This window comes from Antennarius striatus, chromosome 20, assembly GCF_040054535.1.
Source record: "Antennarius striatus isolate MH-2024 chromosome 20, ASM4005453v1, whole genome shotgun sequence".
In the NCBI taxonomy this organism is placed as follows: Eukaryota; Metazoa; Chordata; class Actinopteri; order Lophiiformes; family Antennariidae; genus Antennarius; species Antennarius striatus.
The window spans coordinates 11,767,502-11,794,688 of NC_090795.1; the positions used below are offsets into that span (position 1 = coordinate 11,767,502).

Here is a 27,187-nt window from a genome sequence, read left to right on the forward strand (position 1 = left end):
AGTAGGATTATTGACAGGGACCATCTAGCTGTTAGAGCATGTGAGCAAAATTACTTTTCTCTCCAACTTCAATAAACTTAGCTGAAATGGAACAGTTTGCAGCAGCCCTGCAAAGCCATCTCTGGATCAATAAAAAGGAGCAGCAGAATTATCCCAATTGATTCCCTCTGCTAAAATACATCAGAGGCCAACGTTATGGATGTGTATGGAATCTTGATCGAATATATTCCATCAGGATTCCTCAAATCCCTCAATGACTACCAGAGAGCAACAGAGGTCATGCGATTAAAATGAATGCACCGCTGGTATTTATGTAAAAATGTACTACATATCCTATCTTTAAGTAAATACATTTAGAACAAGCACAGGATGACGGGCTTTACTAAATATTCTCTTTTTATATTTCTAATATGCTGTAAAGTTACTTTCTGTATTCATGTGAAATCTTGGGGATTTGTCACAGCAAGTTGTTATGAGAAATGCTTTTTGTGTTTTTTTCTCCAATCGCTCTTGTGAATGGGAATTTCTAATATACATAGTCACGTTTCAATATTTTAGAAATGGGAACGTAAAAAAAAAGGTTGCTAAGTAAAAACCGTATTCACAGATGCATGATAAGAATTTCATTAAACTAATATTGATAACCACCTGCTTCCCATTAGCAATACTAATAAGATAATCAGTATTAGTCTCAATAGTGCTACAATCTATGTTTATGGTCTGTCTGTTTTCCACTTCCACGTCTGCTTCCTCTTCTTTTTACTCTAAAAAAAATTCAGTACTGTAGCTTTATTGACACGGCTTTGTCCATTAGGTCGAGACCAATGCCTGCTATGATACATCAACCACTGCAGCATATCCAGCCTGTACTGTGTATCCTGTGACAGCCGGTGAGCACAGATGTGTGTGGTAAAACATGGAGAAATGGCTCTAAACAGGTGCTGTTCACTGGGATAATAACACATTATTTTCCTGATGAAATAAAGACCCAACGATGGGACGTTTGAGTGATGCATGCAATTCTACTGAAACTTGGGAAATCGATAAATGAATGGCACATTTCACAAGGCATGAAAGAAGATCAAAAATCTGTTTTCATAACAGCTTCTACCAGAGGAATCATTCCATCTTCTCTGTATAGGGTTGAATTGCTTCTTATTAGTTGTTCAGACCTTTTTAGGTTATGTCAGAGGTTAGTCACTACTTATATCAGTTTTGAGAATTAAGCAGCCTGATTTCGTTTCCGTCTACATACAAATGTTCTTTTTTGCAGGCATATTTGGATATTAATGTTTCTGTCCATAAACCAAAAAAAAATTGAATTAAATATTACACCATACAGTCTTTTCTAAACTCACAATCAGGTTCCGTGAAGCAAACACTTCCTTGACAGTGACAACGTAATAGTAGGGAGGACAAAGTTATTGTGAACATTGTGAATCGTCTCTGTGGTTCGTAGACACTTCAGGCTGATTGAAATGCCAAACGAAGACTCGAGCTATCAGAAAGCCTCATGTTGAGTGCAGAAATCACTCTTCTTTCTGAGAGCCACCGCCCTCCTCCTTTTCATCATCCATTAGCAGTATAGCAGTCAGAAGAGCCAGAGGTGTGTGCTGTAGAAGTCTTCCCTTTACTGAGTTTTTTGGGGGAAATAAGCGGTAGATGAAAAGCTGGGAGGCTTATCAGTACTTCCATAGTAATGAGCCACGGCGCACTCTGTTGAAGAAGTGGGGATACAACCTCATCTGACTAAAGGACATAGAATCGAGGCAGTTGGATTCACTCTCCACATGTATTTAAAGGAAACATTATTTAGGAAGACATTTATTTTGGCTTTGTTGCTGGTGCACCAAGACACAACGCATCTCCTTCCTGAACTGTATGACATTTTGGCAAATGCTAAGCGAAATAATTACCTTGTTACTGCAGTCTGTGGCCACTTCTTCAGTTTGTCCTCTGGTTCCTCCTCACTCGGAGGGAGAAGTGATCCAATTATCTCATTGAAAGGTGCAACAGGTTGTGTTCCCACATAATTTATTCCTCAATTGACCTGGAGTACACAGTTGACTCACACAGCTACCAGATTAACATTTCATTATGGAAATCATAGTTTATTGACTGGAGCTGATTGGTCGTGTTCTGATGGAGGAGTAATGTTGATTTTATGAGCCAAAACATTTTGAATAAAATGTACATTCTTTTAATTTTACAGAAAACCCACAAATGTTCAATGGTTGATTACAATTTTTTAAAAAATACAAAGTTTTTCTTCCACAGTGACATATAGTACATAACAGCAATATTTTACAGACCCATTTTAAAAGAATACCTACTACTTTTATAATCAGCTAGCTTCACATGGAGTTTGCCATTTAAATCAACAAAGTTTCCGTTTGCACTGTCAGAGAAACAGATTGGCTACAAAAACATAGCTATATTATAGGAAATTACTGCAGATAAAATGTTGACATTCGTGCAGAGCTATTAATATTCTTCTACTAGCAGACCCAACACGTAGCAAATAAGGCATGGCGATAAGCAGCAAACAAAAAGTGTAAAAAAAACAAAACTCGTCTTCATGCTCAGGTCAGCCAAGAATCCAGAGCACCCAATCATAAAGGGTTTAATACAGTTCGAAAGAAAATGATAGTGCTTTAGTTGTGATTGGAAAAGTATGCTTAAGAGTCATCATCAGTTTTTATGACATGAAACAGGGTGACATTAAATATTACCTGGTGTCCATTATTCCAGGCATATAGTGCTCGATCCCTGGCATTGTAATCAAGCATGGAGATATGAAAGTATTGGTTGTGGAAAGGAATGTCTATGTACTCATAAGTGGAAGTCTTCGTAGAATAAGCGTAGTAAACCTTTGCTCCGGACAGGTGAGAGTTAGTGATATACAGTGTCCCACAGATCATGAATGATTCCCCTGCATTCCTTTTGGAGTATTCTGTGTTCCATGTCTTCAGGACCTGCAGGGTGTCGGGATCAATCTGGGAGATGACAACATTTCCAGCATTTTGATTGGTGGCGTAAACTACCCACATTCCCAGTTCGTCAGCCATGACGTCCATGTCAGAGTAACCCCCCCATGTGTATGGGTACATGTTGTGAAAGCCGGCAAACTCCAAAGCCCTCTGAGCCAGAACACTGCCTGTCTCAAAGCTGTACTTGACAATGATGTTGCTCTGGTACTTGTTGTAGTAAAGAGATCCATTGTAGACAATGTGATTTGTTCCCTCCCACTTAAACGGGAGACTGTAGGTTCTGGAAACAACTCCTGCTACAAAATCTTCCATTGTCTTGTATTCGCGAACAATCTTGCTGTTGGTGTAGCTGTCCATATACCAGACCTACATCAGAGAGGATGAAGACAAACGGTCAGCAGCTGACCTAACAACCCTTGAAAAACATTTCAACCAATCAAAAACTGCTTTTCTCAACCTCTTTATAAGATTAAAACCTTTAAAGAGTTTACATAACAAGATAAAACATTAAGGAAAAAACATCATTACTATTAAATTACTGATGCTAAGATCAAAATCCAAACCATGACCATAGTTACTCCAATGTTCAGGCCTCATCTTCAACACAACACAGATGATATATTATACTCACTACACAAGTCTTGGAAAGCTTTCCCCTGCTCCATAACTCACCCTGTTGTTTCTAGTTGATGCTAGAGGATCAGTCATCCATGCCCCAAACCGGGTTCCAGATGTCTTTATTGTAACAGGTCCAGTGATTTTCATTAATTTCCCACACGCTGTTAATAAAGAAATGCAGCGATAAGATGTGCCGTGGTGGTTCTTGTTCCTAACTAGATTTCCCAGGCCAATTTCATGCCTGCATGTGCCATCCGAGAATGTGCCCTTAGTGCATACTAAAATAGAACTGGCAGTGAGCTGCTTTATTTATCTCAAAACATACTGGTGCAACTGCTGTTTGTAGCTAAATAAAATTCATCCTCCTCATGCCTGGCCAAAATGACTTCCTTTATTGCCCCTTTACTTTGGCAAACTGCATTAGATTTGATTCTAGCACAATTAGCAGGACAGTTAATCCTTATTTACAATAGAATCTGAATTTGGTGCAGCAATGATGCTTCCAACACTGCATCTTTCACCAAAATCATTCAGAAAAACTGTACAATACAATATGTACAATATGTATGGTACAGAAATCTCTAGAAGAGACTAATATATGGTGGCAACACAGCTACTGATTGTGACGGAATAATTTACATCAGTGGATCATGTAATTGTAGACAGTGAGCCCATATACCCCCCTTTTTTACCATAATGATCCATTAGGTTTGTTACTTTCAGAAACCTTTAAATGATTTCAGAATATTTTGCTTCTAATGGTGAAAGGTTTTCAATAGACCAAACACTGCACAATAGCAGAAACATTATTATTCTTTCACTGACTTGAGATTAAAGTGAGGACAGCCATTAAACACAGTTTTAAAGGAAGTGTGGGATGTAAGCAGCTAAGAAGTAAGAAGTACAACAACTAAAAGTAGGGTTTTAAAAGTAACATTCTCTGTAGAGGTGAATACAGACCAACTTCATTTGTGATATCAGGCTTTGAATGAAGATAATAAATTCAGACTATCCTACATCACAATTTGTGGTGTTCTGCAAATACTATCACATGATACCAGTGTTGGGCAGTATAAAACAATTTATATTTGCACATGTACTTACTTAGTTTGCCCATGCAGCTGCGAAGTCTACTGTCCAGACGCAAGACTCGCTGATAGAGTTCATCATAGTCGTAGGCCCCAAGCTCCTCCTGGATGCTAGTCAGCACTGCCGACAGGTTCCGAATTTCCTCTTTGAACTGGGAGATGAGTGCAGCATCCATCTTGTACTGCTCCAGCACAGGGATCAACGGTTTCAGTTCATCCATTTTCTCCTTAAGCTCCTACAGGAGTGATAACGACAGCCGCAATGGAGAATGAAGAGGGGTGGAAGACAGGAACTAATAAAACTACAGTTTGTTTCCTACACAATCAGTATCTTCATTGTGACAGAGAACCCAGCAGCTGTGCACGTTTATATTTTGAGGCTGAACAGCCAGAAGCTCATAAACAGACTGACTTTCACGAAGCAACTTCAAATCTAAAGATAGGCAACTTTACCAACTTTACTGTTCAGCACAATTGTCATGTGATATTCAGAATATTTTTTTCTTTTTGTTAACATTTTCATGGTTGAGCCACAGTTATTCTTACAGTACAGAATCAAAGCATGAGAAATCAGAAAGCACAACCTGAATGATGGAGCTTCCAAATATTTTACAGTTCAGTTATTCTTTATTTCACGCAAAAGGTTTGCACACTAAAACAGGATGCACATGGCTTGGGTCTTATACAAGCTTTTCTCAAAACCTTGCTCCAGTCAAGAGGAAGAAATCCATTTGCTGGTTGGATATGGCAGTCATTGCATGGAATGGGAATATGGGAGTACTGCTGCTGACATAATTCAGCATACTATTATACGCTATTTAAAGGTCAGAGAGCACTGTTTTAAGCTTTTAACATGAAGACTGGGAAACACTTAAGCAAATGTTACAGTTTTTCAAGGGGTTTGAAGCTGTTTCCATCTAAGATGAGGAGCAGCATGAGATGTGTCCATTAGGGTACATATTTCCCATGTTAGTGTTGGTCCTCTCAAAAAACTGAATAAGTGAAACTATCAAACTTCTTTTAAAATTTTTTTAATATCCTTTAATAATCCCCGAAGGGAAATTAGTTGCACACTCTAGCACACAGTTAGTCAATCACATGCATATATAGTGTGTACAGGCCCTGTAACACACACAAGGAGCATGCAGGTGGGGGTGGGGCGGTAGAGTGGCGGGCAGGTTTTATATGGTGGGCCCAAATGAGGGCTCATCGGCAGTGCTCTGGAGGTCAGCTGACACCTCTCACTGTCAGCTCACACTCCAAGGTGGCTGGGCAGGAGCGGGAATCGAACAACCAATGTGATTGTCACACCTCATGCCTAATAGTTTCTGCTTGTTTTCATTTTACTAACATATCACGTCATTTCAGATCCTGCCATCATTTGCAGTCAGTGCATTCCCGTCACCTGCCTTCTCTCCACACGCCTGCTCCATTCCAAAATGTGCCTCCACCCTTCATATGTCAACTCAATCTTCTGCTCTCAGCCAAATTGTTCAATGTCCACCCTAACTCTCGAGCCTACATATCCTGCCTGATCTTGACCTTGTTCAAATCTCGTCTGCTCTCTTGACCCAGCCTGTTGCCTTCTCCTCATCTGATCTGTCTGCCTAGTTTGTTGATTGCTCCGTGCCTGACCCTGCCTGGTTCTGGACTCTGTCGTCTCGCCTGTCGTTTATCGGATACCTCTGCCTGTTGGACTGATTATTCGGAACCTAAACCCTGCCTGTACAATTAAACCTTTTTTGAAACTTCACCTGCCTGCTACTCTGTCCTGCTTTTGGGTTCCCCCTGCCAGTCGTGTTCACGCCCTGACAGTGATAATTGGATGACCCGCACAACCAACTGAGCCACAGCTGCCCACTCCTTTAAGCCTCAAACAAGTTTCTAATTTGTAATAAATTTTAAAGAACAATTAATAAGTATTTTGTGAGTTCTTAAATACCCTTACTGTCTAACTTCAAGGAATTGGGCAGACAGAAATTTCCTGGGTTTTACCCACATTGGGTCATTTCCCTATTTTTCCTTATCTGGCCGTAGTTCTCTTCTTATAAAGTGAAACTTGTAAAACTTTAACTGCAATCTTTGTATCCCGAGACACAAATGCATTCTCTATCGGAAAAGCTCAGTATGTGTATGTGTGGATAAACCATCCCCTATCGAATGTAAATATGCACATATTAAACAACAATCTCCACCTTTAGGACCTCCTGTAAACTATGCAAGGCATTTAAATTGAATCTGTGCCTAGGTTTCTGATATAGCAATTCACCTTCTGTAAAAGGACTCAACATAACATTTGAAAAAGCATTGTTGCATGAAAATATCTCAGGTGTGTCTTAAAAAAAACAAAACATTTCAACATTAAAATTAGAATACAATTTAATGGCAGTCGAGCTTACCTGGAAATTTCTGGCCATGATGGATTTCCTGTCATCATCAATCTGTCTGAACTTAGTCCTCAGGCTCTTCATCTGGTTCTCCATCTTCATGACGTATTGAAAATCTCTCTGAGTTCTCAAGTTCAGCACCTCAATGGACTGAGACATGTTCTGCACCTAGAATAAAGCAAGGCCTAATTAACAGGAGGAACCCTTACAGTGCAGACCTTTGTCAAGATCAATGTTCCAGTCCTCTATAAAATGTTAATCCTTTTCATCCTCACCGTACGTTGACAAATTAGAGTTGCTACACAACACGTGTACAAGTTGTCCCATTTTACCACTGTCCTAAGAAGATTAACCGGTACTGTAACTTTAATCTACAAGATTTTAAGATGTACTGCATTTATCCTACAAAGGCCCTCTTCTTCTCCTTTCGGCTTTTCCCTTCAATGGTGGCTACAGCGAATCAGTTGCCTCCATCTAACCCTGTCTTCTGCATCCTCTTCTCTCACACCAACTACCTTCATGTCCTCTTTCACTACATCCATAAACCTCCTCTTTGGTCTTCCTCTAGGCCTCCTGCCTGGTAGTTCAAAACTCAGCATCTGTCTACCAATATATTCACTATCTCTCCTCTGGACATGTCCAAACCATCTCAGTCTGGCCTCTCTGACTTTATCTCCAAAACCTCTAACATGTGCTGTCCCTCTGATGTACTCATTCCTGATCCTATCCTTCCTGGTCACTCCCAGAGAGAACCTCAGCATCTTCATCTCTGCTACCTCCAGCTCTATCTCCTGTCTTTTCCTCAGTGACACCGTCTCTAGACCAAACAACACTGCTGGTCTCACCACAATTTGTATACCTTTCCTTACATTTTAGCTGAAACTCTTCTATCACACATCACACCTGACACTTTTCTCCATCCGTTCCATCCTGCCTGTACACGCCTCTTCACACTCTCCATTACTCTGGACTGTTGACCCTAAGTACTTAAAATCCTCCACTTTCCTGATCTCTTCTCACTGTAACCTCACTCTTCCACTTGGGTCCCTCTCATTCACACATACGTATATACTCTGTGCATATGTGTGAATGCACAGAGTATATATGTGCTTTTGGAGTACATATGGCTAACCTTCTTTCCTCTCTTTCAAGGACAAACCTCCACCTCTCTAGCTTCTCCTCCACCTGTTCCCTGCTCTCACTACAGATCACTATGTCATCTGCAAACATCATGGTCCATGGAGATTCCTGTCTAACCTCGTCTGTTAGCCTGTCCATCACCACAACAAACAAGAAGGGGATCAGAGTTGATCCCTGATGCAGTCCCACCTCCACCTTGGACTCCCCTGTCACACCTACAGCCAGTGACGTGCGGTCAGGGGAGGTAGGTGAGGCACGGTCTCAACTGCCATAATGAAAAAAAAACAAAGGAAAATGGAAGAAATAAATGAAATTGTTATATTTATCCAATGATGAGTATTATGAGTAAGTTATTGTATGTTCAACATCACCAATTTTAGGTTATTTTTACTTCTGAATTTTCACATTTACAACTGTAATACTGAGAAGAGACCTGCGGTGAGGTGCCAGCCAGCCGAGCCTCACCATGGATTGCGCAATGGCTCGGCTAGCTGTGCTGGCATGGTGTACAGTGAGAGTGTAATGTTATCTCTCTATATGTCACTACTAAAATGTTCAAACACGTTTGCTCTATGAACTAAATTTCCATAATTTAGCTAATGTATATAATGTACAGTGTTTTTTGTCAACAACTGCAAGAGTGTAACGTCTTTCTTGAGTTGAGCGGTCCGGAAACCGCTGTAACAAGGCACTACCTGAGGCACGATGATGTCGTGACTCATTGGTAGGGGGCGCTGGTGATCCCGGGGATTCGGCCAAGGAGTCTTCTTCCTCAGCAGTAGAAGAAGTAACAGCAAACTACAGCCATTCATTTGTTTTCCGCTCGCCTAGCCTTACTATATAATTTTTTTCGCTGCTTCTGTTCAGAAGGAGCGGCGCTTGGACTTCATTTATAAGTAAACGTAACATATAAACAAACATGTAGGTAACAACATAACGTGTTTTTAATCAAATGTGCTTATTTGTATCTTACAGTTTGTACGTGTAAATACTTCTAATAATTCTGCTCTGAGATTTTAAAAAGAACCCACTCATTGTTGATAATTAGTTGGTGAATAAGCTACACTGTAGGTCCATATGTTTGTGATTGTAATTATGATGAGATCAGTGCCTCACCAGCCATGAACCTCTCCGAACGTCACTGCCTACAGCACACCTCACCGCTGTCTTACAGTCCTCATACATGTCCTGTCCCGCTCTAACATACTTCTCTGCCACTCCAGACTTCCTCATACAATACCACAGTTCCTCTCTGGGCACCCTGTCATAAGCTTTCTCCAGATCTACAAAAACACAATGCAGTTCTCTCTGGCCTTCTCTGTACTTCTCTATCAACATCCTCAAAGCAAACACTGCATCTGTAGTACTCTTTTTTTGGCAACAAACCATACTGCTGCTCACAAATGCTCACTACTTCCCTTAGTCTAGCTTCAACTACTCTTTCAAATAACTTCATTGTATGGCTGGCTCATCAGCTTTATTCCTTTGTAGTTGCTCTGCACATCTCCCTTGTTCTTAAAAATGGGCACCAGCACACTTCTCCTCCATCCCTCAGGCATCTTCTCACTATCTAAGATCCTGTTGAACAACCCAGTCAGAAACTCTACTGCCACCTGTCTTAGAAACGTCCATACCTCCACAGTTATATCTTCAGGACCGAGTGCCTTTCCATTCTTCATCCTCTTCAGTGCCCTCCTCACTTCATCCTGACTAATCTTTGCTACTTCCTGGTCCATAACAGCCACGTCTTCTAGTCTTTGCTCTCTCTCATTGTCCTCATTCATCAACTCTTCGAAATACTCTTTCCATCTTCCCATCACACTACTGGCACCTGTAAATACACTTCCATCCCTATCCTTAATCACCCTAACCTGCTGCACGTCCTTCCCATCTCTGTCTCTCTGTTTTGCCAATCTGTACAGATCAGTCTCTCCCTCATTACTGTCCAACCTAGCATACGAGTCATCATAAGCCCCTTGTTTGGCCTTTGCTACCTCTACTTTCACCTTACATTGCATCTCCCTGTATTCCTGTCTACTCTCCTCAGTCCTCTCAGTGTCCCACTTCTTCTTGGCTAACCTCTTTCTCTGTATACACTCCTGTACCTCCTCATTCTACCACCAAGTCTCCTTATCTACTTTCCTTCCCATTGAAACACCAAGTACTCTCCTACCTGTCTCCCTGATCACATTAGCTGTAGTTGTCCAGTCATCTGGAAGCACCTCCTGACCACCCAGAGCCTGTCGTAACACTTTCCTAAAATTCATGCAAAACTCTTCTTTTTTCATCTTTCACCATTTCGTCCTCTGCTTTGATTTTGCCCTCTTCATTTTCCTCACCACCAGAGTCATCTAAACACGACCATCCTATGCTGTTTGGCTACACTCTCGAAACATTGAACATCACACCTTTGATTTCTAGTTTCAGACTCATGACTCTAACACTCTTTTTACCTCCAGAACATTCCTAACAAACTCCTCCTTCAAGATAACTGCTACTCCATTTCTCTTCCTATCTACACCACGATAGAACAACTTGAACCCTGCTCCTAAACTTTTAGCCTTGCTACCTTTCAACCTGGTCTGCTGGACACACAGTATGTCTACCTTCCTCCTCTGCATCATGTCAACCAACTCTACCGTTTCCTGTCATAGTTCCAACATTCAACGTCCCTATGCTCAGTCCTATACTCTTGGCGTTCCTCTTCACTCTCTTCCTACGAACACACTTTCCTCATCTCCTTCTTCGACCAACAGTGCACCCTGTAGGTGTAAAGCACCGATAGCGGTCGTTGTTAACCCAGGTCTCAACCGATCCGGTATGGAAATCATAGATTTGATACGATGTCGGATTTGGCAAAAGTTTTACATCAGATGCCCTTCCTGACACAACTCTCTGTATTTATACGGGCTTGGGACTGGCACAATAAGACACTGGCTTTTGCCCTCTAGCGGCTACATAATTTATCCTACAAAGACCAAACACCGCAAATTATAATGACAACTTAAGTAATGTTTATGTTAGTTGTGATCCTAATCTATATTTATTTTGACCAATGCTTAAGTTGTTCATCTTCTCAAACCCTTATTTTATAAAAATAACCAGCATTATTTTATATAATCCTGCTGACAAAAAACCTAAACAAGATCTATCAGAAATTTTCATGACTTAAAATAAATGTATTTCTTTCAAATGTCACATTCAGGATGGAATCATAGAATAGTAGGATACAATAATATATATAATAATTTATAATATACTGTTGTCTAGTCCAGTACTGTGTTGTACAGTATAGCATTGTAGTGTAAAGCATAGCATAGTATATAATAATACATTATATGTTATATCGTAGTATAGTATCATATACTGTAGTATATTGAAGTAAATTTTAGTACGGTAGTTTTGTGTATTATGTAGTTTACTGGGAAAGTGAATAGATTTCTTTCATTCTTCCAATAAGAAAGATTTTTTATTTGATGAATGTTCAAGTATTTATTAATGTTGAAACATACAAGGCAGCAGCTGCATTATTTGCATATATTAGGAGTATCACTGCTCACAAAAAAGTGAAGCTTGTACAGAGTTACCACCTCTCTGTTAACATGCTCAATAGGAAATTGTGTTTGCTTGTGTGTGCTGCATGCTGCATTGGGGTGGTAAATATTCCCTAATTACAAGAGCTTACCTTCTCCAGTAGCTGGCGGAGCTGGCGGCTCTTGGCATCTCTGGAGCACAGACTCTGTTCTGGTGCCACCACTGTGCAGATACAGCGCCCGTCAGCATCCTGGGCTGAACTGTACACCTGCCAGCCCTCCTTTGGACCAATGGTCTGTACGAAGTACAAAGACACACGTTTTTACATTAATGCCACTGATTTCATGTCAGTGGGGCATTAGTTCATCACTTCAAAGCATGAGCAAAAGTTAATTTTAACACCGCTTTGCTTTTTTGTTTGTAAGTGGTGTTGAAATATAAAGCAATCTGTAAGGAAGTGGTTTAGAATAAATATTTACAAGGTGAAATATAATTTTCTTGCAAAACAATTTGTAATGATAACAGTATGATTCCAGATTTTAGAGATGTGTTTTCACGGTCATAAAAATGACTGGAGTTAAACAATGATGGAATTATTGTTAATAGGCATATTGACATACTGGGGAAAGTGATCTAAGGTTTAAGACAGTTTGTGTTTAATTCTATTGTGGTTTTATTTTAACACTTTATAACTGTGAATCGCTTTACATTTAAGGCTGTTATTGCTGCTATTATATGTATGTTGGTCCATATGCTGTAATGTTTTCCTTCAGTGGAAAAGCGCCGGCGAGCGCTGGAGTGAATCGCCTTTACATTGAGAAAGTAGCATGCAATATTTAGGGAAGCCCTGAGGCCACTTTTTCAAATGAAAGAATACACTTATTAATCACAGCACTCACATAAAAGTGAGGCCCTAGCAGAGAACAAAATATTTTTTGAATTCATAATTGATGCTCTGTCATACTGAGAGAGCTGACCATGCTGAGGCAGCGGCTTCATTTTGCCTCTCTCTTTCTTTTTTATTGCTGTCCGTGATTCTGAAAGAGCAGATTGACTGTCATTGTGATATCACCTCTGAGAATACAGATTACAGTTATCTACCATGATTTTATTGCAAACATAATGGAAACCAGTTTACTTAAACAGTAGTAGAGACATGTTCCTACTATCCATATGCAAAACGATGGCTTTGCTGCATGGGTTGGACGATGCTTACTGAGTAGTGTTAACAGAACTTTAGAAAGTTTATACAAGAATTTGGAGTAACGTCAATTATTTCAAGCACTTTCGTTCGAGCACTCTTAACACCTGCGGCTTTGTTCTCACTGGAAATAGAGAGCTTTAACTAACACTTCAATCAAGCCATAACAGCAAGCCATGCTTGAAGATGCACTTTGTATTTAAAAAAAAAAAAAATTATGTTCTTTGCTCTGTCTTTGCTGGTTAACCTTGCCATTGACACATCAAAAGAAAAACACCCAGATATACAGTATTTGGAGGAGAATTAAGGGGTTTACAAATAGAATAGTTGAAAGCTTGATTATGTACGTAAACACTTCCTGGGAAAAATGCTGACTGTGAACCAGAAAGAGACTTGACTGTCAGTTTGAAGGATTGTATTGGTTGGAGAGCAAATATGCAGGTATACGCAATATATCACTGCACAGCAGGATTAGGTACTAATCACTATTGTCCTGCTACCGCTACCAAAACCTGAAAGTCATTACTGGTGCCCAACAGTAATCCCTTTCCGTGCTTTACTCTCTGTAGAAAACAAATTAGAAATTTGGAGTATAATAAGTCATCAGAAATACAGTTTGTTGTAAAAGCAGCATGGCCTCAAAAAAAAAAAAAAAATTCACCTCGATCACTACCCTACATTCATAATACAGTAAATTAAAATAACATATTACATATGTCATATATGTTGTTTTTCTTTGTGAGTGGCCCTGTGATCAGCTGGCATCTCATCAAGGATAGTAAGAAAAGTACTTGAACCCAGAACCTTCTTGCTGTGAGGCAACAGCGCTACCCACTGCATGCTTACCGTTTAGCACTCCAATTAAGAACATGATGATGTCTTTCACCACGACCCTCCACAGCAAGATAAAGCGGTAGAAAATGAATGATGTCTTTCACCATGGTGCACTGGTGTCGCGCCAGGAGATTCCCCTGCCTCAGGCCCTCAGTCAGCTGGGATAGGCTCAAGCACCAGCGAGTGAAGTGGTTGATGATGAATGAACGAATGAACGATGTCTTTTAATGAAGTTCAGGCAGATACTGGAGGATTAAATTCTGCATGAAGGAGATATCATTTGACCCGGTGTGTCTTCAGTTTATATGTGTGTTCCTGCATGTATTTGCATTTCAAATCACAAGTATGAACAAAATGACAACCAAATATGAACAAATATGAATGCCTGTGTGAGATTGAAAAAAGGTGTCTTCACCTTAACTTTTCTCAACAGACAAAGTTACATGAGAGCAGCGCAAAGTTAGCATGGGGATAATCATGATGAGGTAAAAAACAATAAATAAGATGGGTACCCATGTGCATGAAGGCAGTATGGAGAAAAATAGGCTAAATAAATAAATATTAGGCTGATAGATGACATTAACAGTACAATTCATGTCAATAATGTTCAAGGATTGACTGAAAATCAATAACTGACAGCAGAGAAATAAAAGAGTGCCTCTCAACAAGCACTGGCAGATTTGATTTGTATGATTATGGAGTACAGCTGCGTCATAAAAGAGGACCATGTTTTATCTCTTAAGGTGTCACAGTATTGTATTCTACCTGAGTGTTTTGACGACGCAAAGACAGTTTTTTCAATATTTTACGTTTCTCTTCACTTGATAGAAGATCAAGCTTCAAGGCTATAATGGTTTCACAAACCTGCGCACCGAAGTCTAGTCATTAATCATCCTCACATAAGAGCATGGAGGGGCTCATGGCACAGCAGAGTTTTCTCTACACAGCCACCATCAAACACACACATACACACACACACACACACACCCTTTGTAATTCTTATTCTTTGCCAGAGTTTGAGTAATGGATTTTTTAATGCGATATGCAGCAATCACAAATGTGTGGCAAAAAAAATCGCAAGTACAAAATATGTTTTACAAGTATACAGTAAGTTTATTGTGAAAAAAACAACAACCCATGAACTGCTTTGCTGCTTGTTTTATCAAAAGTTCATTTGACCTTTCTTAAAACTGAAGCCATACCGCTCTGAATCTCCACATACATGCGCTAAGCTTTTTTAAAACTCAAAATAATCTCATAGTGAATAATGTATCACCTGCTTAGGGTTAGGGGTAATATATATGATCCTTTATGATTTCTTTTGCAATCATTTTCCGGCTCTTTATCAGTATCAGACTGGAACCAACAAAGGAAGACTCGGAGGAAAACTCCCAAAACACAAGGTCGTTATTTCAGAAAAAGGTTTGACACGCAAAAACTCAATCCAACAAGACAACCAACAGAATCCGAAACCCCCCCCCCAAAAAACAACAAAAAACAAAACAACACGTAATATATATATAAATAAATAAAATAAATCCTGAGGGGTCTCAGCCTGAAGCAGCTTCAAAAAGGACAAAATCAGGTCTGAATCCAAGAGAACATTAGGAGAAATCTAGTAACATGTTGTCACTGAAAATATCCAAGGGCAGCACACAGATTAAATACAAAAGACAGGAAGTGAAATGAGGGACAGGTGATACCTATCAAGCCAGGGCAGCTAATCACAGAGGAGGGAGGCACATAGAGGCAGGATGTGTCTGAAAATGAGGGACATGGGTGAGGGCCAAAAGAAAACAAGACACACTAACAAGAACTGAAAACAAACACGACCACAAAGAGACCTCAGGGTGTAACAGTAAAAGTAAAAAGACTCTGAAATGGCTTCACAATCATAGGTAGAGCACATTTAACCTTTAAAGGTGGTGCTGTGATGGCTATTTGATGCTGGACGAACAACCAAAACATTTAAAATACATCCCTTTTAAAAAGAATCAACACAGTAACAGACTACAGCATTTCTATTGTATTATGCTAATCAGGAGTTTCTGATATCATTGCACTCAGCATTGACCTATAACGTAATTCTTTTTTAAGAGACTACGACCTTTCAGCACCGCAAATTTTTATTTTGCAGTGGTATAAAAAGTAAAACAGATTTTATGAGCAATAGCTTATATTACTTCTGAAACTGGTTTGTTTACCTGGTTTATTAGTTTAATGTCATTCTGTCTATTGAATAAAAATGTAAGACTGTATCTCTGTGTCTCTGTCAGTGCATTTCTTTAAATACTGCAGGTTTTCATAGTAACAACAATCCTAAAAAGAAAATTATTTCTTACTTAATTTTTATGTCTCAGTATTTTGTATTTATTTATTTCCTCTCAAATCATGAGCACCATTTTATTGGATAAAATTCCAATTATTACAATGTATAATTGCGAAAAATGTGCAGCTGTTAATTTTATGATATCAACCCAACATCACCATTATCAGATAGTGTCCCGTTATTTAAAAGACATGCCTTCATTATTAGAAGATCTAACTTACTGAATCAAGGCATATCAGAAAGTCCTGTGGCCACTAATAATGAATGATTGTGCTTAATTACTTTTATCGCAGCACAAGGTCAGCCTCACTTCTTGTGCTTATGAATACTGGACATTTATGAGGGACCTGATTGAACTGTGAATTAGCCATCATAGATTCATGCTTCAATAAAACCAGGACTGTCAGCTGTAGTACTTTCTATCTGACTATCTGTCATCTGATCAGCAGAGCAGGCCTGTACAGATAACATGAAACGAATTAAGACATTGTTAATATGATGTGACATAAAATGCTTGATTTTATTCACATCATCTTGTTGTCAGCTACAACTTTATTCATCTATTTATTAACCCATATGTCTTCTGTTTTTATTGCAGGGCTAATTTATCATGAGTGCTTGGTTTAGCATGACGTTGTTAAAGGTTACCATTATTATTATGTGCTTTATAAAACCTAGCATTTATTGGTGTATATGAAGTACCTCTTACTTATGTCCTATTCTAGCCACAGGAATCTTGGTTCTTCAGCTGTCAACTCCACTCTTCGATTCAGACACTATAAAAAGTTAGCTGATTATCAATCACAAAATGAAATGAAATCTTTGGTGATCACTGATCTACCATAAAGAGGCAGCAAGAGGTCAAAGTTTTTTATATTATTGTATAAAATTATGATGTTGACTCTGTCCTAAACGTTACTTGCTGAAGAGCAAATGTTATAAACCTTATACCTACTATACAAACTATACTCCCGAATAACACCAATGTCATTATAAGCAAGCAGCCTTTCCATGTAAGCAGGTCAGCTTTGCATAAAACAGTAAATAAATAAAAAAGGAAAGTAAAGAAAACATTTTACTTTCATTTTTATTTGGTAAAGGCACACATCTATTCCTTTGGACATGCTTATTATATGTGTTGTATTGCCTTAAATTAAGGACTATTAAGGATATCATGAAGAAAGTAAGATCTTAAACATATCCAGACACATAAATTTAAAGACTGGTCAGCTCCTATTTGCATGATATTGAATATTGTGTGCTATAATGTAACACTTGACAGTAACCTTGCTGTATGGACAGTGATTCACAGGATTTTCCACTTTCAATGAATTTTGAATCGTATTGTTAAGGGGGATGAATGAAATTATTTGTGATTGAACTTGACCGTCTCTATGCATACAGTATGGTTGGGTGAACACTAGTGCAGGTTGGTGTACTCAAATGCCACCAAAACACTCCAGTATTCCTGTACACACCTCTGTGGAACTAAGTGCTTCCATCCACTTGATGGGTATTGAATGAAGAAACGGTGCATGTATAACATTTTGTAATAGTGATATCATAATTATCTCTGCCAAGGAGGTGAAAAGATCAGTTTGTTTGTGTGCTTGCTGTCGGAAACTTGAATTATGAATTTACAGATGGGGTACTAAAAGCACAAGTCAAGTCAAGCATAAACTTTAATGATAACAAATCCCTCTTGGTGGAAGACATGCTTTCATGTTCCTCACCGTAGACCGCTGTCCTGTCAATTATGTACCTGATCAAACGTCTTTCTCATTTATCCTGCCATCAATTTAGATTCTAGTCTGGCCACATGAAACTTTTCATTAACTTTGTCCTAATCAAACATTTGTGTGATTGAAGGTAGGATGTAGGGGGTTGATGAGGGAGTCAGAGTGAATGGATAGCCAGAGTGAATGGATAGGTTAATACGATTTATGTTTAAAACACACTTGGTGTCACCTGATGACTGTCAACAGACCCAAATCCATGTGAATTCCCTCACAATTACATTTTGACACTGTGAAGGCTAACTATTTGTTTCCTCCTGCTTTAATTTTTATTGCATATTCACCAATTCCATGTAAAAGAATCATATTTTTTCCCTTCTTATTTCATGCTGCATCATATTAAAATAAATACGTTTACCTATTTAGATAAATTAGGTTTTACCTGTGGACATTCTTTTGTATTCTACATATAATGTTCTATTCCTTCTTGCACATTTTGAATCATGAATACAAAGCTAGTTGGCTCCAGCAGAGGAGCGTTTCTGTTGAATGCTAAGTGGATCTGTTTTGGCCATTAGATTATCGGGCCATATAGTGTAGCTGACTGCCTGTAAAGTAAACAAATCTCCACCCTGCTGTAGCCTTTATCTTGTAATCTTATTTCTTTTGCCAGTCTCATGATGGCTGATTCCATTTCCCAAGCTGCAATGATATGAGTTTGGCAAAGTGAGGAACTCCCAAAAGGGATTAACAGATGACAAGCAGGTGCTGAAAAATTAAAAGGTTGTTGATGGCAGTAATAAATCTCTTTTAAATACAGTCTAGGCAAATAACAAGAGTGAAGGAAGTCCGTCCACAGCCCCGGCCAAAACTAGAGAGAGGACCCAAATTGAAAAGTTGCTGCTGTTATGGAGTACTTGCAAAGACATGAGGTTAACTCTTGTTCCTCCACACTTACAACCCTAGAATAACAATGAAATGGTGACAGACTTGACACATAAATAACTCAAATGTTATGTGCTGTTACCACATTATCAATATATTTGTGCATTATAAAACAATCGCCCCAATTAACTGTATGTCAGCATTATAACACAATCGCCCCAATACAGAGTATGTGTGCATTGTAACACAATCGCCCAAAATTGTTTTTCAGTTCTCAAAAACCCTGATATCACATTGATTTGACCAGAAGCCACCAGTTGTCACAGTTTAGTCCTATAGGGACTTCCTACTCGAGATGACTTTAAAAAGAAAGACATATTGTGTTATTCATGGACAGAATGATAATGAAAATAAATTCCTCTCATTTTTTAGGATTTCAGGGACCCCTGATCTCCCAAGTCAAAAGAAGCCATGGTGATGCATTTAGAAACAAATTCCAGTGCCAGAGATGTCAGTGAAGTTAAATCTCATATCACAGTATTGCTGGGATCCTGCTTGCCACAACACAGAGACCTAAACAGATGCTATCTATCTAGTCATCTATCATCCTGTCTAAACAAAAACCCTCTGCAGCATTGGAAGCAAGTGAAGTGGAATGCGCATGTCACTACTGTAAGTGTAACTGATGATCATCCTGCTTAAATGAGTTAACATTTTAGGTCTAATGGCAGGGGAAGACCAACTTGCATGGGCAGCCAGCTCTGTAACCAGACTGATGCAGACATCTAAGACAGAAATGACAAATGGTAACAGCCGGTAACACAGCAGCAACAGCAGCTGCAGTGGCAATCCTGGCAGCTGTAATCCTGAGACCAAAAAGGTTCCAGAAAAAGGCTATGAATGGGAAACAAGGGGAAAAACTATTAAAGAAAAAAGAAAGTCATTTTTTCTCTCAGATGTGACTGTGATGAAAGACATGCATGGTGATTAATTTCCTACAGACTAGCCTTTTGACCTCACTGAGGAGGAGACTGAATAGATAATTCTGCAGGAGTTCTGCGTATCCTACCCCAGACAGCCTACAGATGGGTTTAGGCATTATCTTGTTCACACCCTGCTTCTTCTCTGGGGTGTGCTCCAATGAGCTTCTGAATGAACAAGACAACATAAGCACAATGAGGGATGATAACGAAATAGTAATCAAGCATTATCAGCCAACTAAAGCCAGTGAATGCTCCAGGCCACTCTGAATGACACATGCATGAAATTGCAGAATGCTAAGCAGCTATGCCAATGCTCTAATGTACAGATATGTGTAGCGTTAATGGTAGGTTTGCTTAACCTCAGGCTAAAAGGGCTACGTTTGTTCTTTTGATGTACAGACATGTACAGTCTACACACCAGTATGCCTATGCAGTAGAGAGTATAAATCCTTGCAGCTATAACTAAACATGAAACAGACAGGAAAAGTGTTTTTTCTGACATTAAGCTTTAACTGGAAGCCTTATATATTACATTTGTAGGCAACCTACATTGACAAAAACCCATTAATTGACCAAGTCAAACATTTTTGCTTTAACACCCACATCTTGAGAGCTTCTCAGTGTGAAACAAAACACCCAGGTACTCATTATTATTAGCACAGGAATTCTGGATAGTAATAAAGATGATCTTAAAATATCGATTATGCACAATCTATAAACTTTCCAGAGTTAGTTTTCTTGCTCTTATACATCCTCCAGATTTCTACCTTCGATTTTATTCATATACCTCAAAAAAAAGCATGTGAGTTCCAAAAATGTGCGTGACCTATGAATGCATGTGCTCACTTGAGAAAATTCAGAAGGGTAAAAACAATAATTGCAATTATGTGATACTTGAGTAAAACTCCTCATACAGAACGATGCTTTAAATTCGCGGACACTATCACATTAGTATGGTCGATGCATTCCAGGAGCTTCTTTGAAGTTTTTGCAATATCAGGCTTCCTAGGATTTTTACTTCAATTAATGAACTTTCTATTTCAGCATAAAAAAGAGAATGTGTCTAAAATTATAGCTTTAAATGAAACCAGGATATAAATGTAAATGTTGTGTGTATAATAAGAACTATGTCATTGTTAGCCTAGTTTGTAGAATCTTTCATGCTGTGGAATAGAATGTGAAATATTTCATATCTGCTATATTTCCTGACGTAGTCTATTATTATTATTAGTCTATGTCTATTATCCCACTAACTTCTATAAAGGTAATGACTGTGAGCTGTTTGAACTGCTAACAGTAGCTTTGCTCCATCCAGCCCAAACGATTTGGGGAAGAGCATATTGACACTGTCTCATGCCCTTCTTCCGTTTTGGCTTGGAAGCTACCCTGCCACAAACATTGTATCTTCTCTGTTAAAAAAACAAAAAAACAAAAAAAACAAAACAGGCACAGCCAATAATCATATCATGGTTGAATGGGTACAGTAAAAGTTTATTGATAACAATAATGTCCAATCCTCTGAAGTCAAGCTTTTCAGCCCTTGCTCAGCGATCATCTGATAATAGAAGCTGCTTATGCTGCAATTAGAGCACTCATAAGAGGAAAAGAGGCAGAGGGCGGAAACTGTGCCCTTAGTAGTTTCAACATCATGTCTCAAAACCTACAATTATCCTTATAATTTTTACATAAGACGCACTTTACAAGAAGAGAGAAAATTGTTCAAAATTGATAATCATTATCTTTGAAACCCCATAATAATTAGTATCCCTCAAAATGAAAAGTTACTTACAAAAGACCTTAGCTTGTTCATCAGTACTTGAAGATTACTGTCGGTATTAATTATCAGAATGAATTTATTTGCCTGACAAATATAAGCAATAGTGAAAAATTCTAAATATGCCTACACCACAAAACCTAACAACAGGCACATCCTACAGCACATACTCAAATAAGGTTGAAAAAAGTCATTAAAATGTCATGAAGTCTCCAAGTCCAAACAGAACACATCATTAATCCTGCTGCAATTCACATATATCACCAGTAGATGTAATTACTTTATTTGCAGTCAGTCAGCTCTGTTGACTCCTTCACTGCTTTCAACATGAAACATGCAGAATCACAATGACAACTTAGCTGGCAGTCAGTGTGGCTCGCAGCTTGCTTTCTTTGTGTTGACATATATATAGTCAGATAGTGTCACCCTTAATTTAGTCCCTGGTGGAGAAGATTGTTGTCAACTCTGAAGCCGACATCATCACTAAATGGCTGTGGGCTTGTGTGGGTGTGCCCCAGCATTTGAAAATCTTTTTAAGCTGACATCTATGCCAGTCAAAGCTTCCCACAAGACCTAACTGCATTAGCAACATACAAAAAAATCAGCACAGGAATTTGAATAGGATTTCAAAGAAGCAAAAAACAAACAAACAAACAAACAAACAAACAAAGATCAGTGTCTGGCAGACAAATCTTTCGGCTCCATTTCAAATGACAAACAATGACTTTCTGTGCTTCCAAGATGTCAGAGGGTAGAACATTATCCCAGCAGGATTTACAAAAACTTTGCAGTTGTGAGCATTTTTCATATTTTTCAGGTGTGATCAATTCACACTCCATCATAACTCCTTCCAATATTTCCACAGAAGGTGAGGCTAAACTGGAATCTTTCAAAAGTCACATTTACATCACAAGTAGATTCTATATTGTCTGTGAGTATGACTGAAAGTATGTGTGTTCTGCATTCTCATGCAGCCAGCTAACTCACTCACTATGTCATAACAAAAAACAAACAAACCCTGCAACCTCCATCCCACCGAGTTCTCCAAAGAGACTGCTCAAAAAACATCCATAATATTGAGGTTTTTTTCACTGCAACTATAGGCAGTATTTGTTGTGTTTTCACCAAGATGCCAAATCATTAAGAGGAATTTAAGTCTGTGAAGCACCAGAAAAAAGGGTCATTAGTTTGCACCTGTTTGCTTTTACTGACCAGATTACTACACATCCCAGGGAACATTAGCACTAAATGTTATTCCCTGGGCACAAAAGCTATGTCCGACTAACAAAGTGGTAGCTTTAGCACAACTGAAAGATATTCAGTCCCTCTAACTCAGTTGCTAGAGAGGAACCAGATGCATGTGCTGAGGCACCAGGATGCAGAAAGCTGTTGAATTTGTAGTGAAACAATAATAATAATACAAATATAAAGGGAACTATTAACTTTAGGGACACATGGAGATCAATCTATTTTCTTGCATGCAAAGAAGCCTCTATGGCATCTCATTTCTCCACTATACGGACATCTAAGAGGGCAAATTGTGACCTTTTTGTGCATATTGATGCCACTCATTTATGTGCTTTGCCACACATCATCTAGTAGAGGAGAAATCCTCGAGAGCCTTTTACTATGTTAATACATGTCAACCTCATCAGACGATCCCCTATAAGATGTGTTTCGAGGTTGCTTTCATGTAAATTGGTTTTAAAGTGTCCCTTGATGTCACAGACAGCTAATGCTGACACTTTTCACATCTCGAGGACTAACAATTCAATGGGCAGAATTTACCTCAAAAACATCCTTTCAAACATCTCTGCGAATCCATCCATCCATCCATCCATCCATCCATCCATCCATTCATCCAATCATCCATCCATGCACCCATCCATCCATCCATCCATCCATTTTCTTGCAGATGACATGACCATTAATCATTTTGTCTTAGGCTTCTTTTCCCACTTGTGGGTCACTGGAGTGGCATCATAAAAGGAAACTAAAAAATGCCTTTTCCACTGTTGCAGCACTACAGAGTGTAATTTATCTTCTTTTCTCTACCAGTGTGGTATCAGAGGGTATTTTTTCAATGTTTTCTCCACTTGAGTGGCATCATAGATGGAGCGATACCATGTCCATGACACATGCACGTAGTCTTCTGGAGATATGCAGCTTCAAACAATCATAGAATGCTCAGCTCATTTGTATGACATTAAATCAGTGCTGTCCAAGTTAGAAAAAAGTAAACAAATTTACAGCTAACTTTGAAAATGAAATAAAGAATGCTGTTGAATTTAAAATTGGCCAGCTGAATTCCAACATGGGTTTGACGTCAGTCTTTATTAAGTCCCTCTTGCCCTTCCAATTGATATGTCCTGCAGGTGTAGCATATAATATATAATGATAGAATGCAAATTCTAGTGATCATTTTGATCATGATGAAAGTAACACAGAGCCGTCAGCAGACACTGTGTAATTATCTGGCTGGCACAGACAATAAAGGAAAACTACACAGTGCAAATATTTAATTTTCTCTCAAAGGCTCCTTGGGGATCCATTGTGTACACTGCAGAGGTAATATCTGCCTAACAGAATGCCACACCACGACAAAAGGGAAAATCTATAAAATTAAGGTCTGGCTTTGGCCACTTTATCCTGAGTAGATCTGGACTGTAACAGGTCATTTTAAAGTTATCAATCTAAACATATGGGAAAATGAAAAAAATAAAAAATAAGGTCAGACTAACATAAACCTGAAAGCCAAAAGGTAGAGACTGCCAATTCTTACTAAAAATGAACAAAGCCATGAGCACAAAGCCTGACAGACTGTGAGTGACAGCTTAATAATTTCCAGCTTAGTGTAATACCATAAACGGTTTGCCTTTCCATATCATTCTGAAACACTGACGCAGTGAGGCCTGTGGGGCCATGCCAGCAATTTGCATGCAGCTCTTGCTCCGGCAATATCTCATATTCCTCAGTGACAAGTGGTTTATTAATTGATTTAATCATAAACAGATGACATACAGAACCTGACATGAGAGACCATCATCAGAGGTAAACAGACGTTACAATGCAGAAACATATCTCTGAAATAACAAGAAACTTAGATGTGTGTGCACATAATGAAAAACAATAAAGACCAAGCATGTATAGATCTTTCCTTTGAATGCTGATTAATCTGTGATTATCTTTTAAACCTTTTAAAGCATGACTTAAAAGCATTTCAAGTGGTAAAACTGAACGCAACCCCTTGGTTTTCTGTACATCTGACACCAGCTTACCTTCACGTTCAGACATTTAAGATTCTCGCGTGATAAATGCTTCAATTTAATGCATCAATTCATTTTCTGGGTTAATTTATAAATGATCTGACTGTTTTGACAAGGACAGACTAAAGGATTCCAGCTCCACGCTTGTCATGGAGTGCGCTCTCGTCCCCGTCCTCATGCTCTCCTCCAAAAGGGATGGAAAGCTGCATATGAAATGATGAGTACCAGTTTTCTCCTTTTCTGTGGGTTGCTGCATAGCCGGAGTTTGTGTGGGGAAGTTTCAGCAGTCAGAGCGAGCCTACATCCACTCTCTGTACCATCACATTGATTTAGCCATTAAATATCTTTCAAGTTGTCAGCTTTTGATGCTTACATTCCAGCTTTCACTGAGTGTACAAATGAGTGCAATTCAATTTTCCACAAATTTACTCAGGGTTAAATTCATAGATAATTCAAATATTGACAGAAACAGAAGCACTAAGTGAAGAAAGAGAAGGCAGTTCTGGGTGATGGACTTAAGTATGCTGCTGCTGAGCTAGTCCACTGGCTCCTTCGGGCACAAATGAAAAACATCTTTAGGTTTTAAGGTTCACCCTGAATTAGACTGAGAGCAATCAATATCTTCTGCTGCGATGCCTGATGTTCTTGCTCCCACAATTATAGCCCATTTATCTGTTAAAAGGCAGAAGATCCACAAGTGGGTGAGCAAAAAATAAGAGGTAATGAGTCACAAAATCAAAAGCTGTTTTACAGCATAAGCACGATTGTACTACATGGAATGCGTTACCGGATAAATTAGAGATGCTCATACCCGCCCCCCTTTTTTTTTTTTAAATTTCATCTAATATTTTTTTTCCACATTTTAAGACGAATATGAATGAAAAATCAGCGTTACCCATGTGGCCGTATGGATAGCAGGTAAACATATTTCCCCTAAAATCACCACATGCAGAATCATCCTATTTACATTACAAAGAAATGCAACCTTTGAGAGGATCTGCGGGCAAACTAATTACCCCCGATTTAAATGCATTGTTATGACAGCACGGTGCATTAAAATACACAAGTATTGAGCTTTGAGCGGGATGTCTGAGGCTCCCCGTGGTCCACGCAGGTTTATGTTAGTGACGCCAAATATGCCAAAATACGACTGCGACTTCTGAGTGAAGTTTGTTGTGACATCCACCGAATAAGATCCGAGGATAACTGTAGAAAATCCTCTAAGTAAAACGCGCAGAGCTGTGAAATATGAGCAATAAAAGATGAAGTGAAGGAAGAAACTCACCATAGAGGGATACAATCCGAAGATGGTGAGGGAGAGGACGGGGTAAAGAACGCTCAACAGGACCCGCATCCTGACGGGCTCCGGGCAGCCACCTTGCTCCAAGGTGCAGTCCTTTATCATAGAGCTCCAGCACCGCCGGTCACCTCAACGCCTCTCTACTGCTGTCGAGCCGCAGGGGGAGCGCTCCGACGGCGGCACAGCGACCACACATCCAACAGCATCACACCCCCCGCTCCCCAGTGCTCCGTCCGAGGCGCAGCAGGAAAAAGTTTACAGCGAGGAGGAAATATTCCAAAACGTCAGTCCCAGCGGACTGCAGAGGAGGCGCCATCTATCTATCTATCTATCTATCTATCTATCTATCTATCTATCTATCTATCTATCTATCTATCTATCTATCTATCTATCTATCTATCTATCTATCTATCTATCTATCTATCTATCTATCTATCTATCTATCTATCTATCTATCTATCTATCTATCTATCTATCTATCTATCTATCTATCTATCTATCCATCCATCCATCCATCCATCCATCCATCCATCCATCCATCCATCCATCCATCCATCCATCCATCCATCCATCCATCCATCCATCCATCCATCCATCCATCCATCCATCATCCATCCATCCATCCGTCATTACTTCTGAGTCATTCTGCTTAGAGACAGATAAAAATACATAACTAAAAAGTCAATCAAAACAAAATGATTGGTACCTTTTATTGTACTGTAAAAAATATTGATTCATGTTTGCCAAAATGATGTATTACTGTTAATGCGCAAGTGTCATCTAGTCATTGTGGTCTCCCAATCTCTGCCCATAGCGTGGCATTGAACATTGTTCATGCTCAGAACAGGTCTATTGCAAGGGTTTTGCAGCATTTCACACACTGATTTTCATGCTTTATCATGCTTTGGGACAATAATAAGTTAGAGTGGTGTTTTGGAGCTGAGTGGTTGCGCTACCATGTGAACGTTTGGGCTCTGAACATGCCATGAAACTACAGTATTCACTAGTGGAGCAGTGGGGAGATAAGATGCGAGCATTGGCTGGGGTGACGCTGCTTTTCAGCAGCAGCACAATACCAGGAGATGCTCGCTGGGAGCTGTATTCAGTCCAAGTCTGTGTAAT

The 27,187-nt window shown here is 39.2% G+C and overlaps 1 protein-coding gene across 1 annotated transcript; it reads right to left on the reverse strand.

Annotated features, from left to right (window-relative positions):
* Positions 1–2,045: 2,045 nt before the first annotated feature.
* Positions 2,046–26,289, reverse strand: olfm3a (olfactomedin 3a). Its single transcript, XM_068304136.1, has 6 exons — positions 26,051–26,289; positions 11,909–12,052; positions 7,096–7,251; positions 4,713–4,932; positions 3,663–3,769; positions 2,046–3,356 (listed from the first exon to the last, which is right to left on the reverse strand). The coding sequence occupies exons 1-6, from the start codon at positions 26,168–26,170 to the stop codon at positions 2,679–2,681; spliced, it is 1,425 nt and encodes a 474-aa protein (XP_068160237.1). The 5' UTR covers positions 26,171–26,289; the 3' UTR covers positions 2,046–2,678.
* Between the last annotated feature and the right edge of the window lie 898 nt (positions 26,290–27,187).

What these genes read in the sequence shown, in the direction of transcription:
- olfm3a (XM_068304136.1), bottom strand. Translation starts at nt 26,170, where the DNA reads ATGATAAAGGACTGCACCTTGGAGCAAGGTGGCTGCCCGGAGCCCGTC. An exon ending in TCGGATTGTATCCCTCTATG is followed by an intron (nt 12,053 to 26,050) that starts GTGAGTTTCTTC and finishes TACTTCGTACAG; the next exon opens with ACCATTGGTCCAAAGGAGGG. An exon ending in TCCGCCAGCTACTGGAGAAG is followed by an intron (nt 7,252 to 11,908) that starts GTAAGCTCTTGT and finishes GCTTTATTCTAG; the next exon opens with GTGCAGAACATGTCTCAGTC.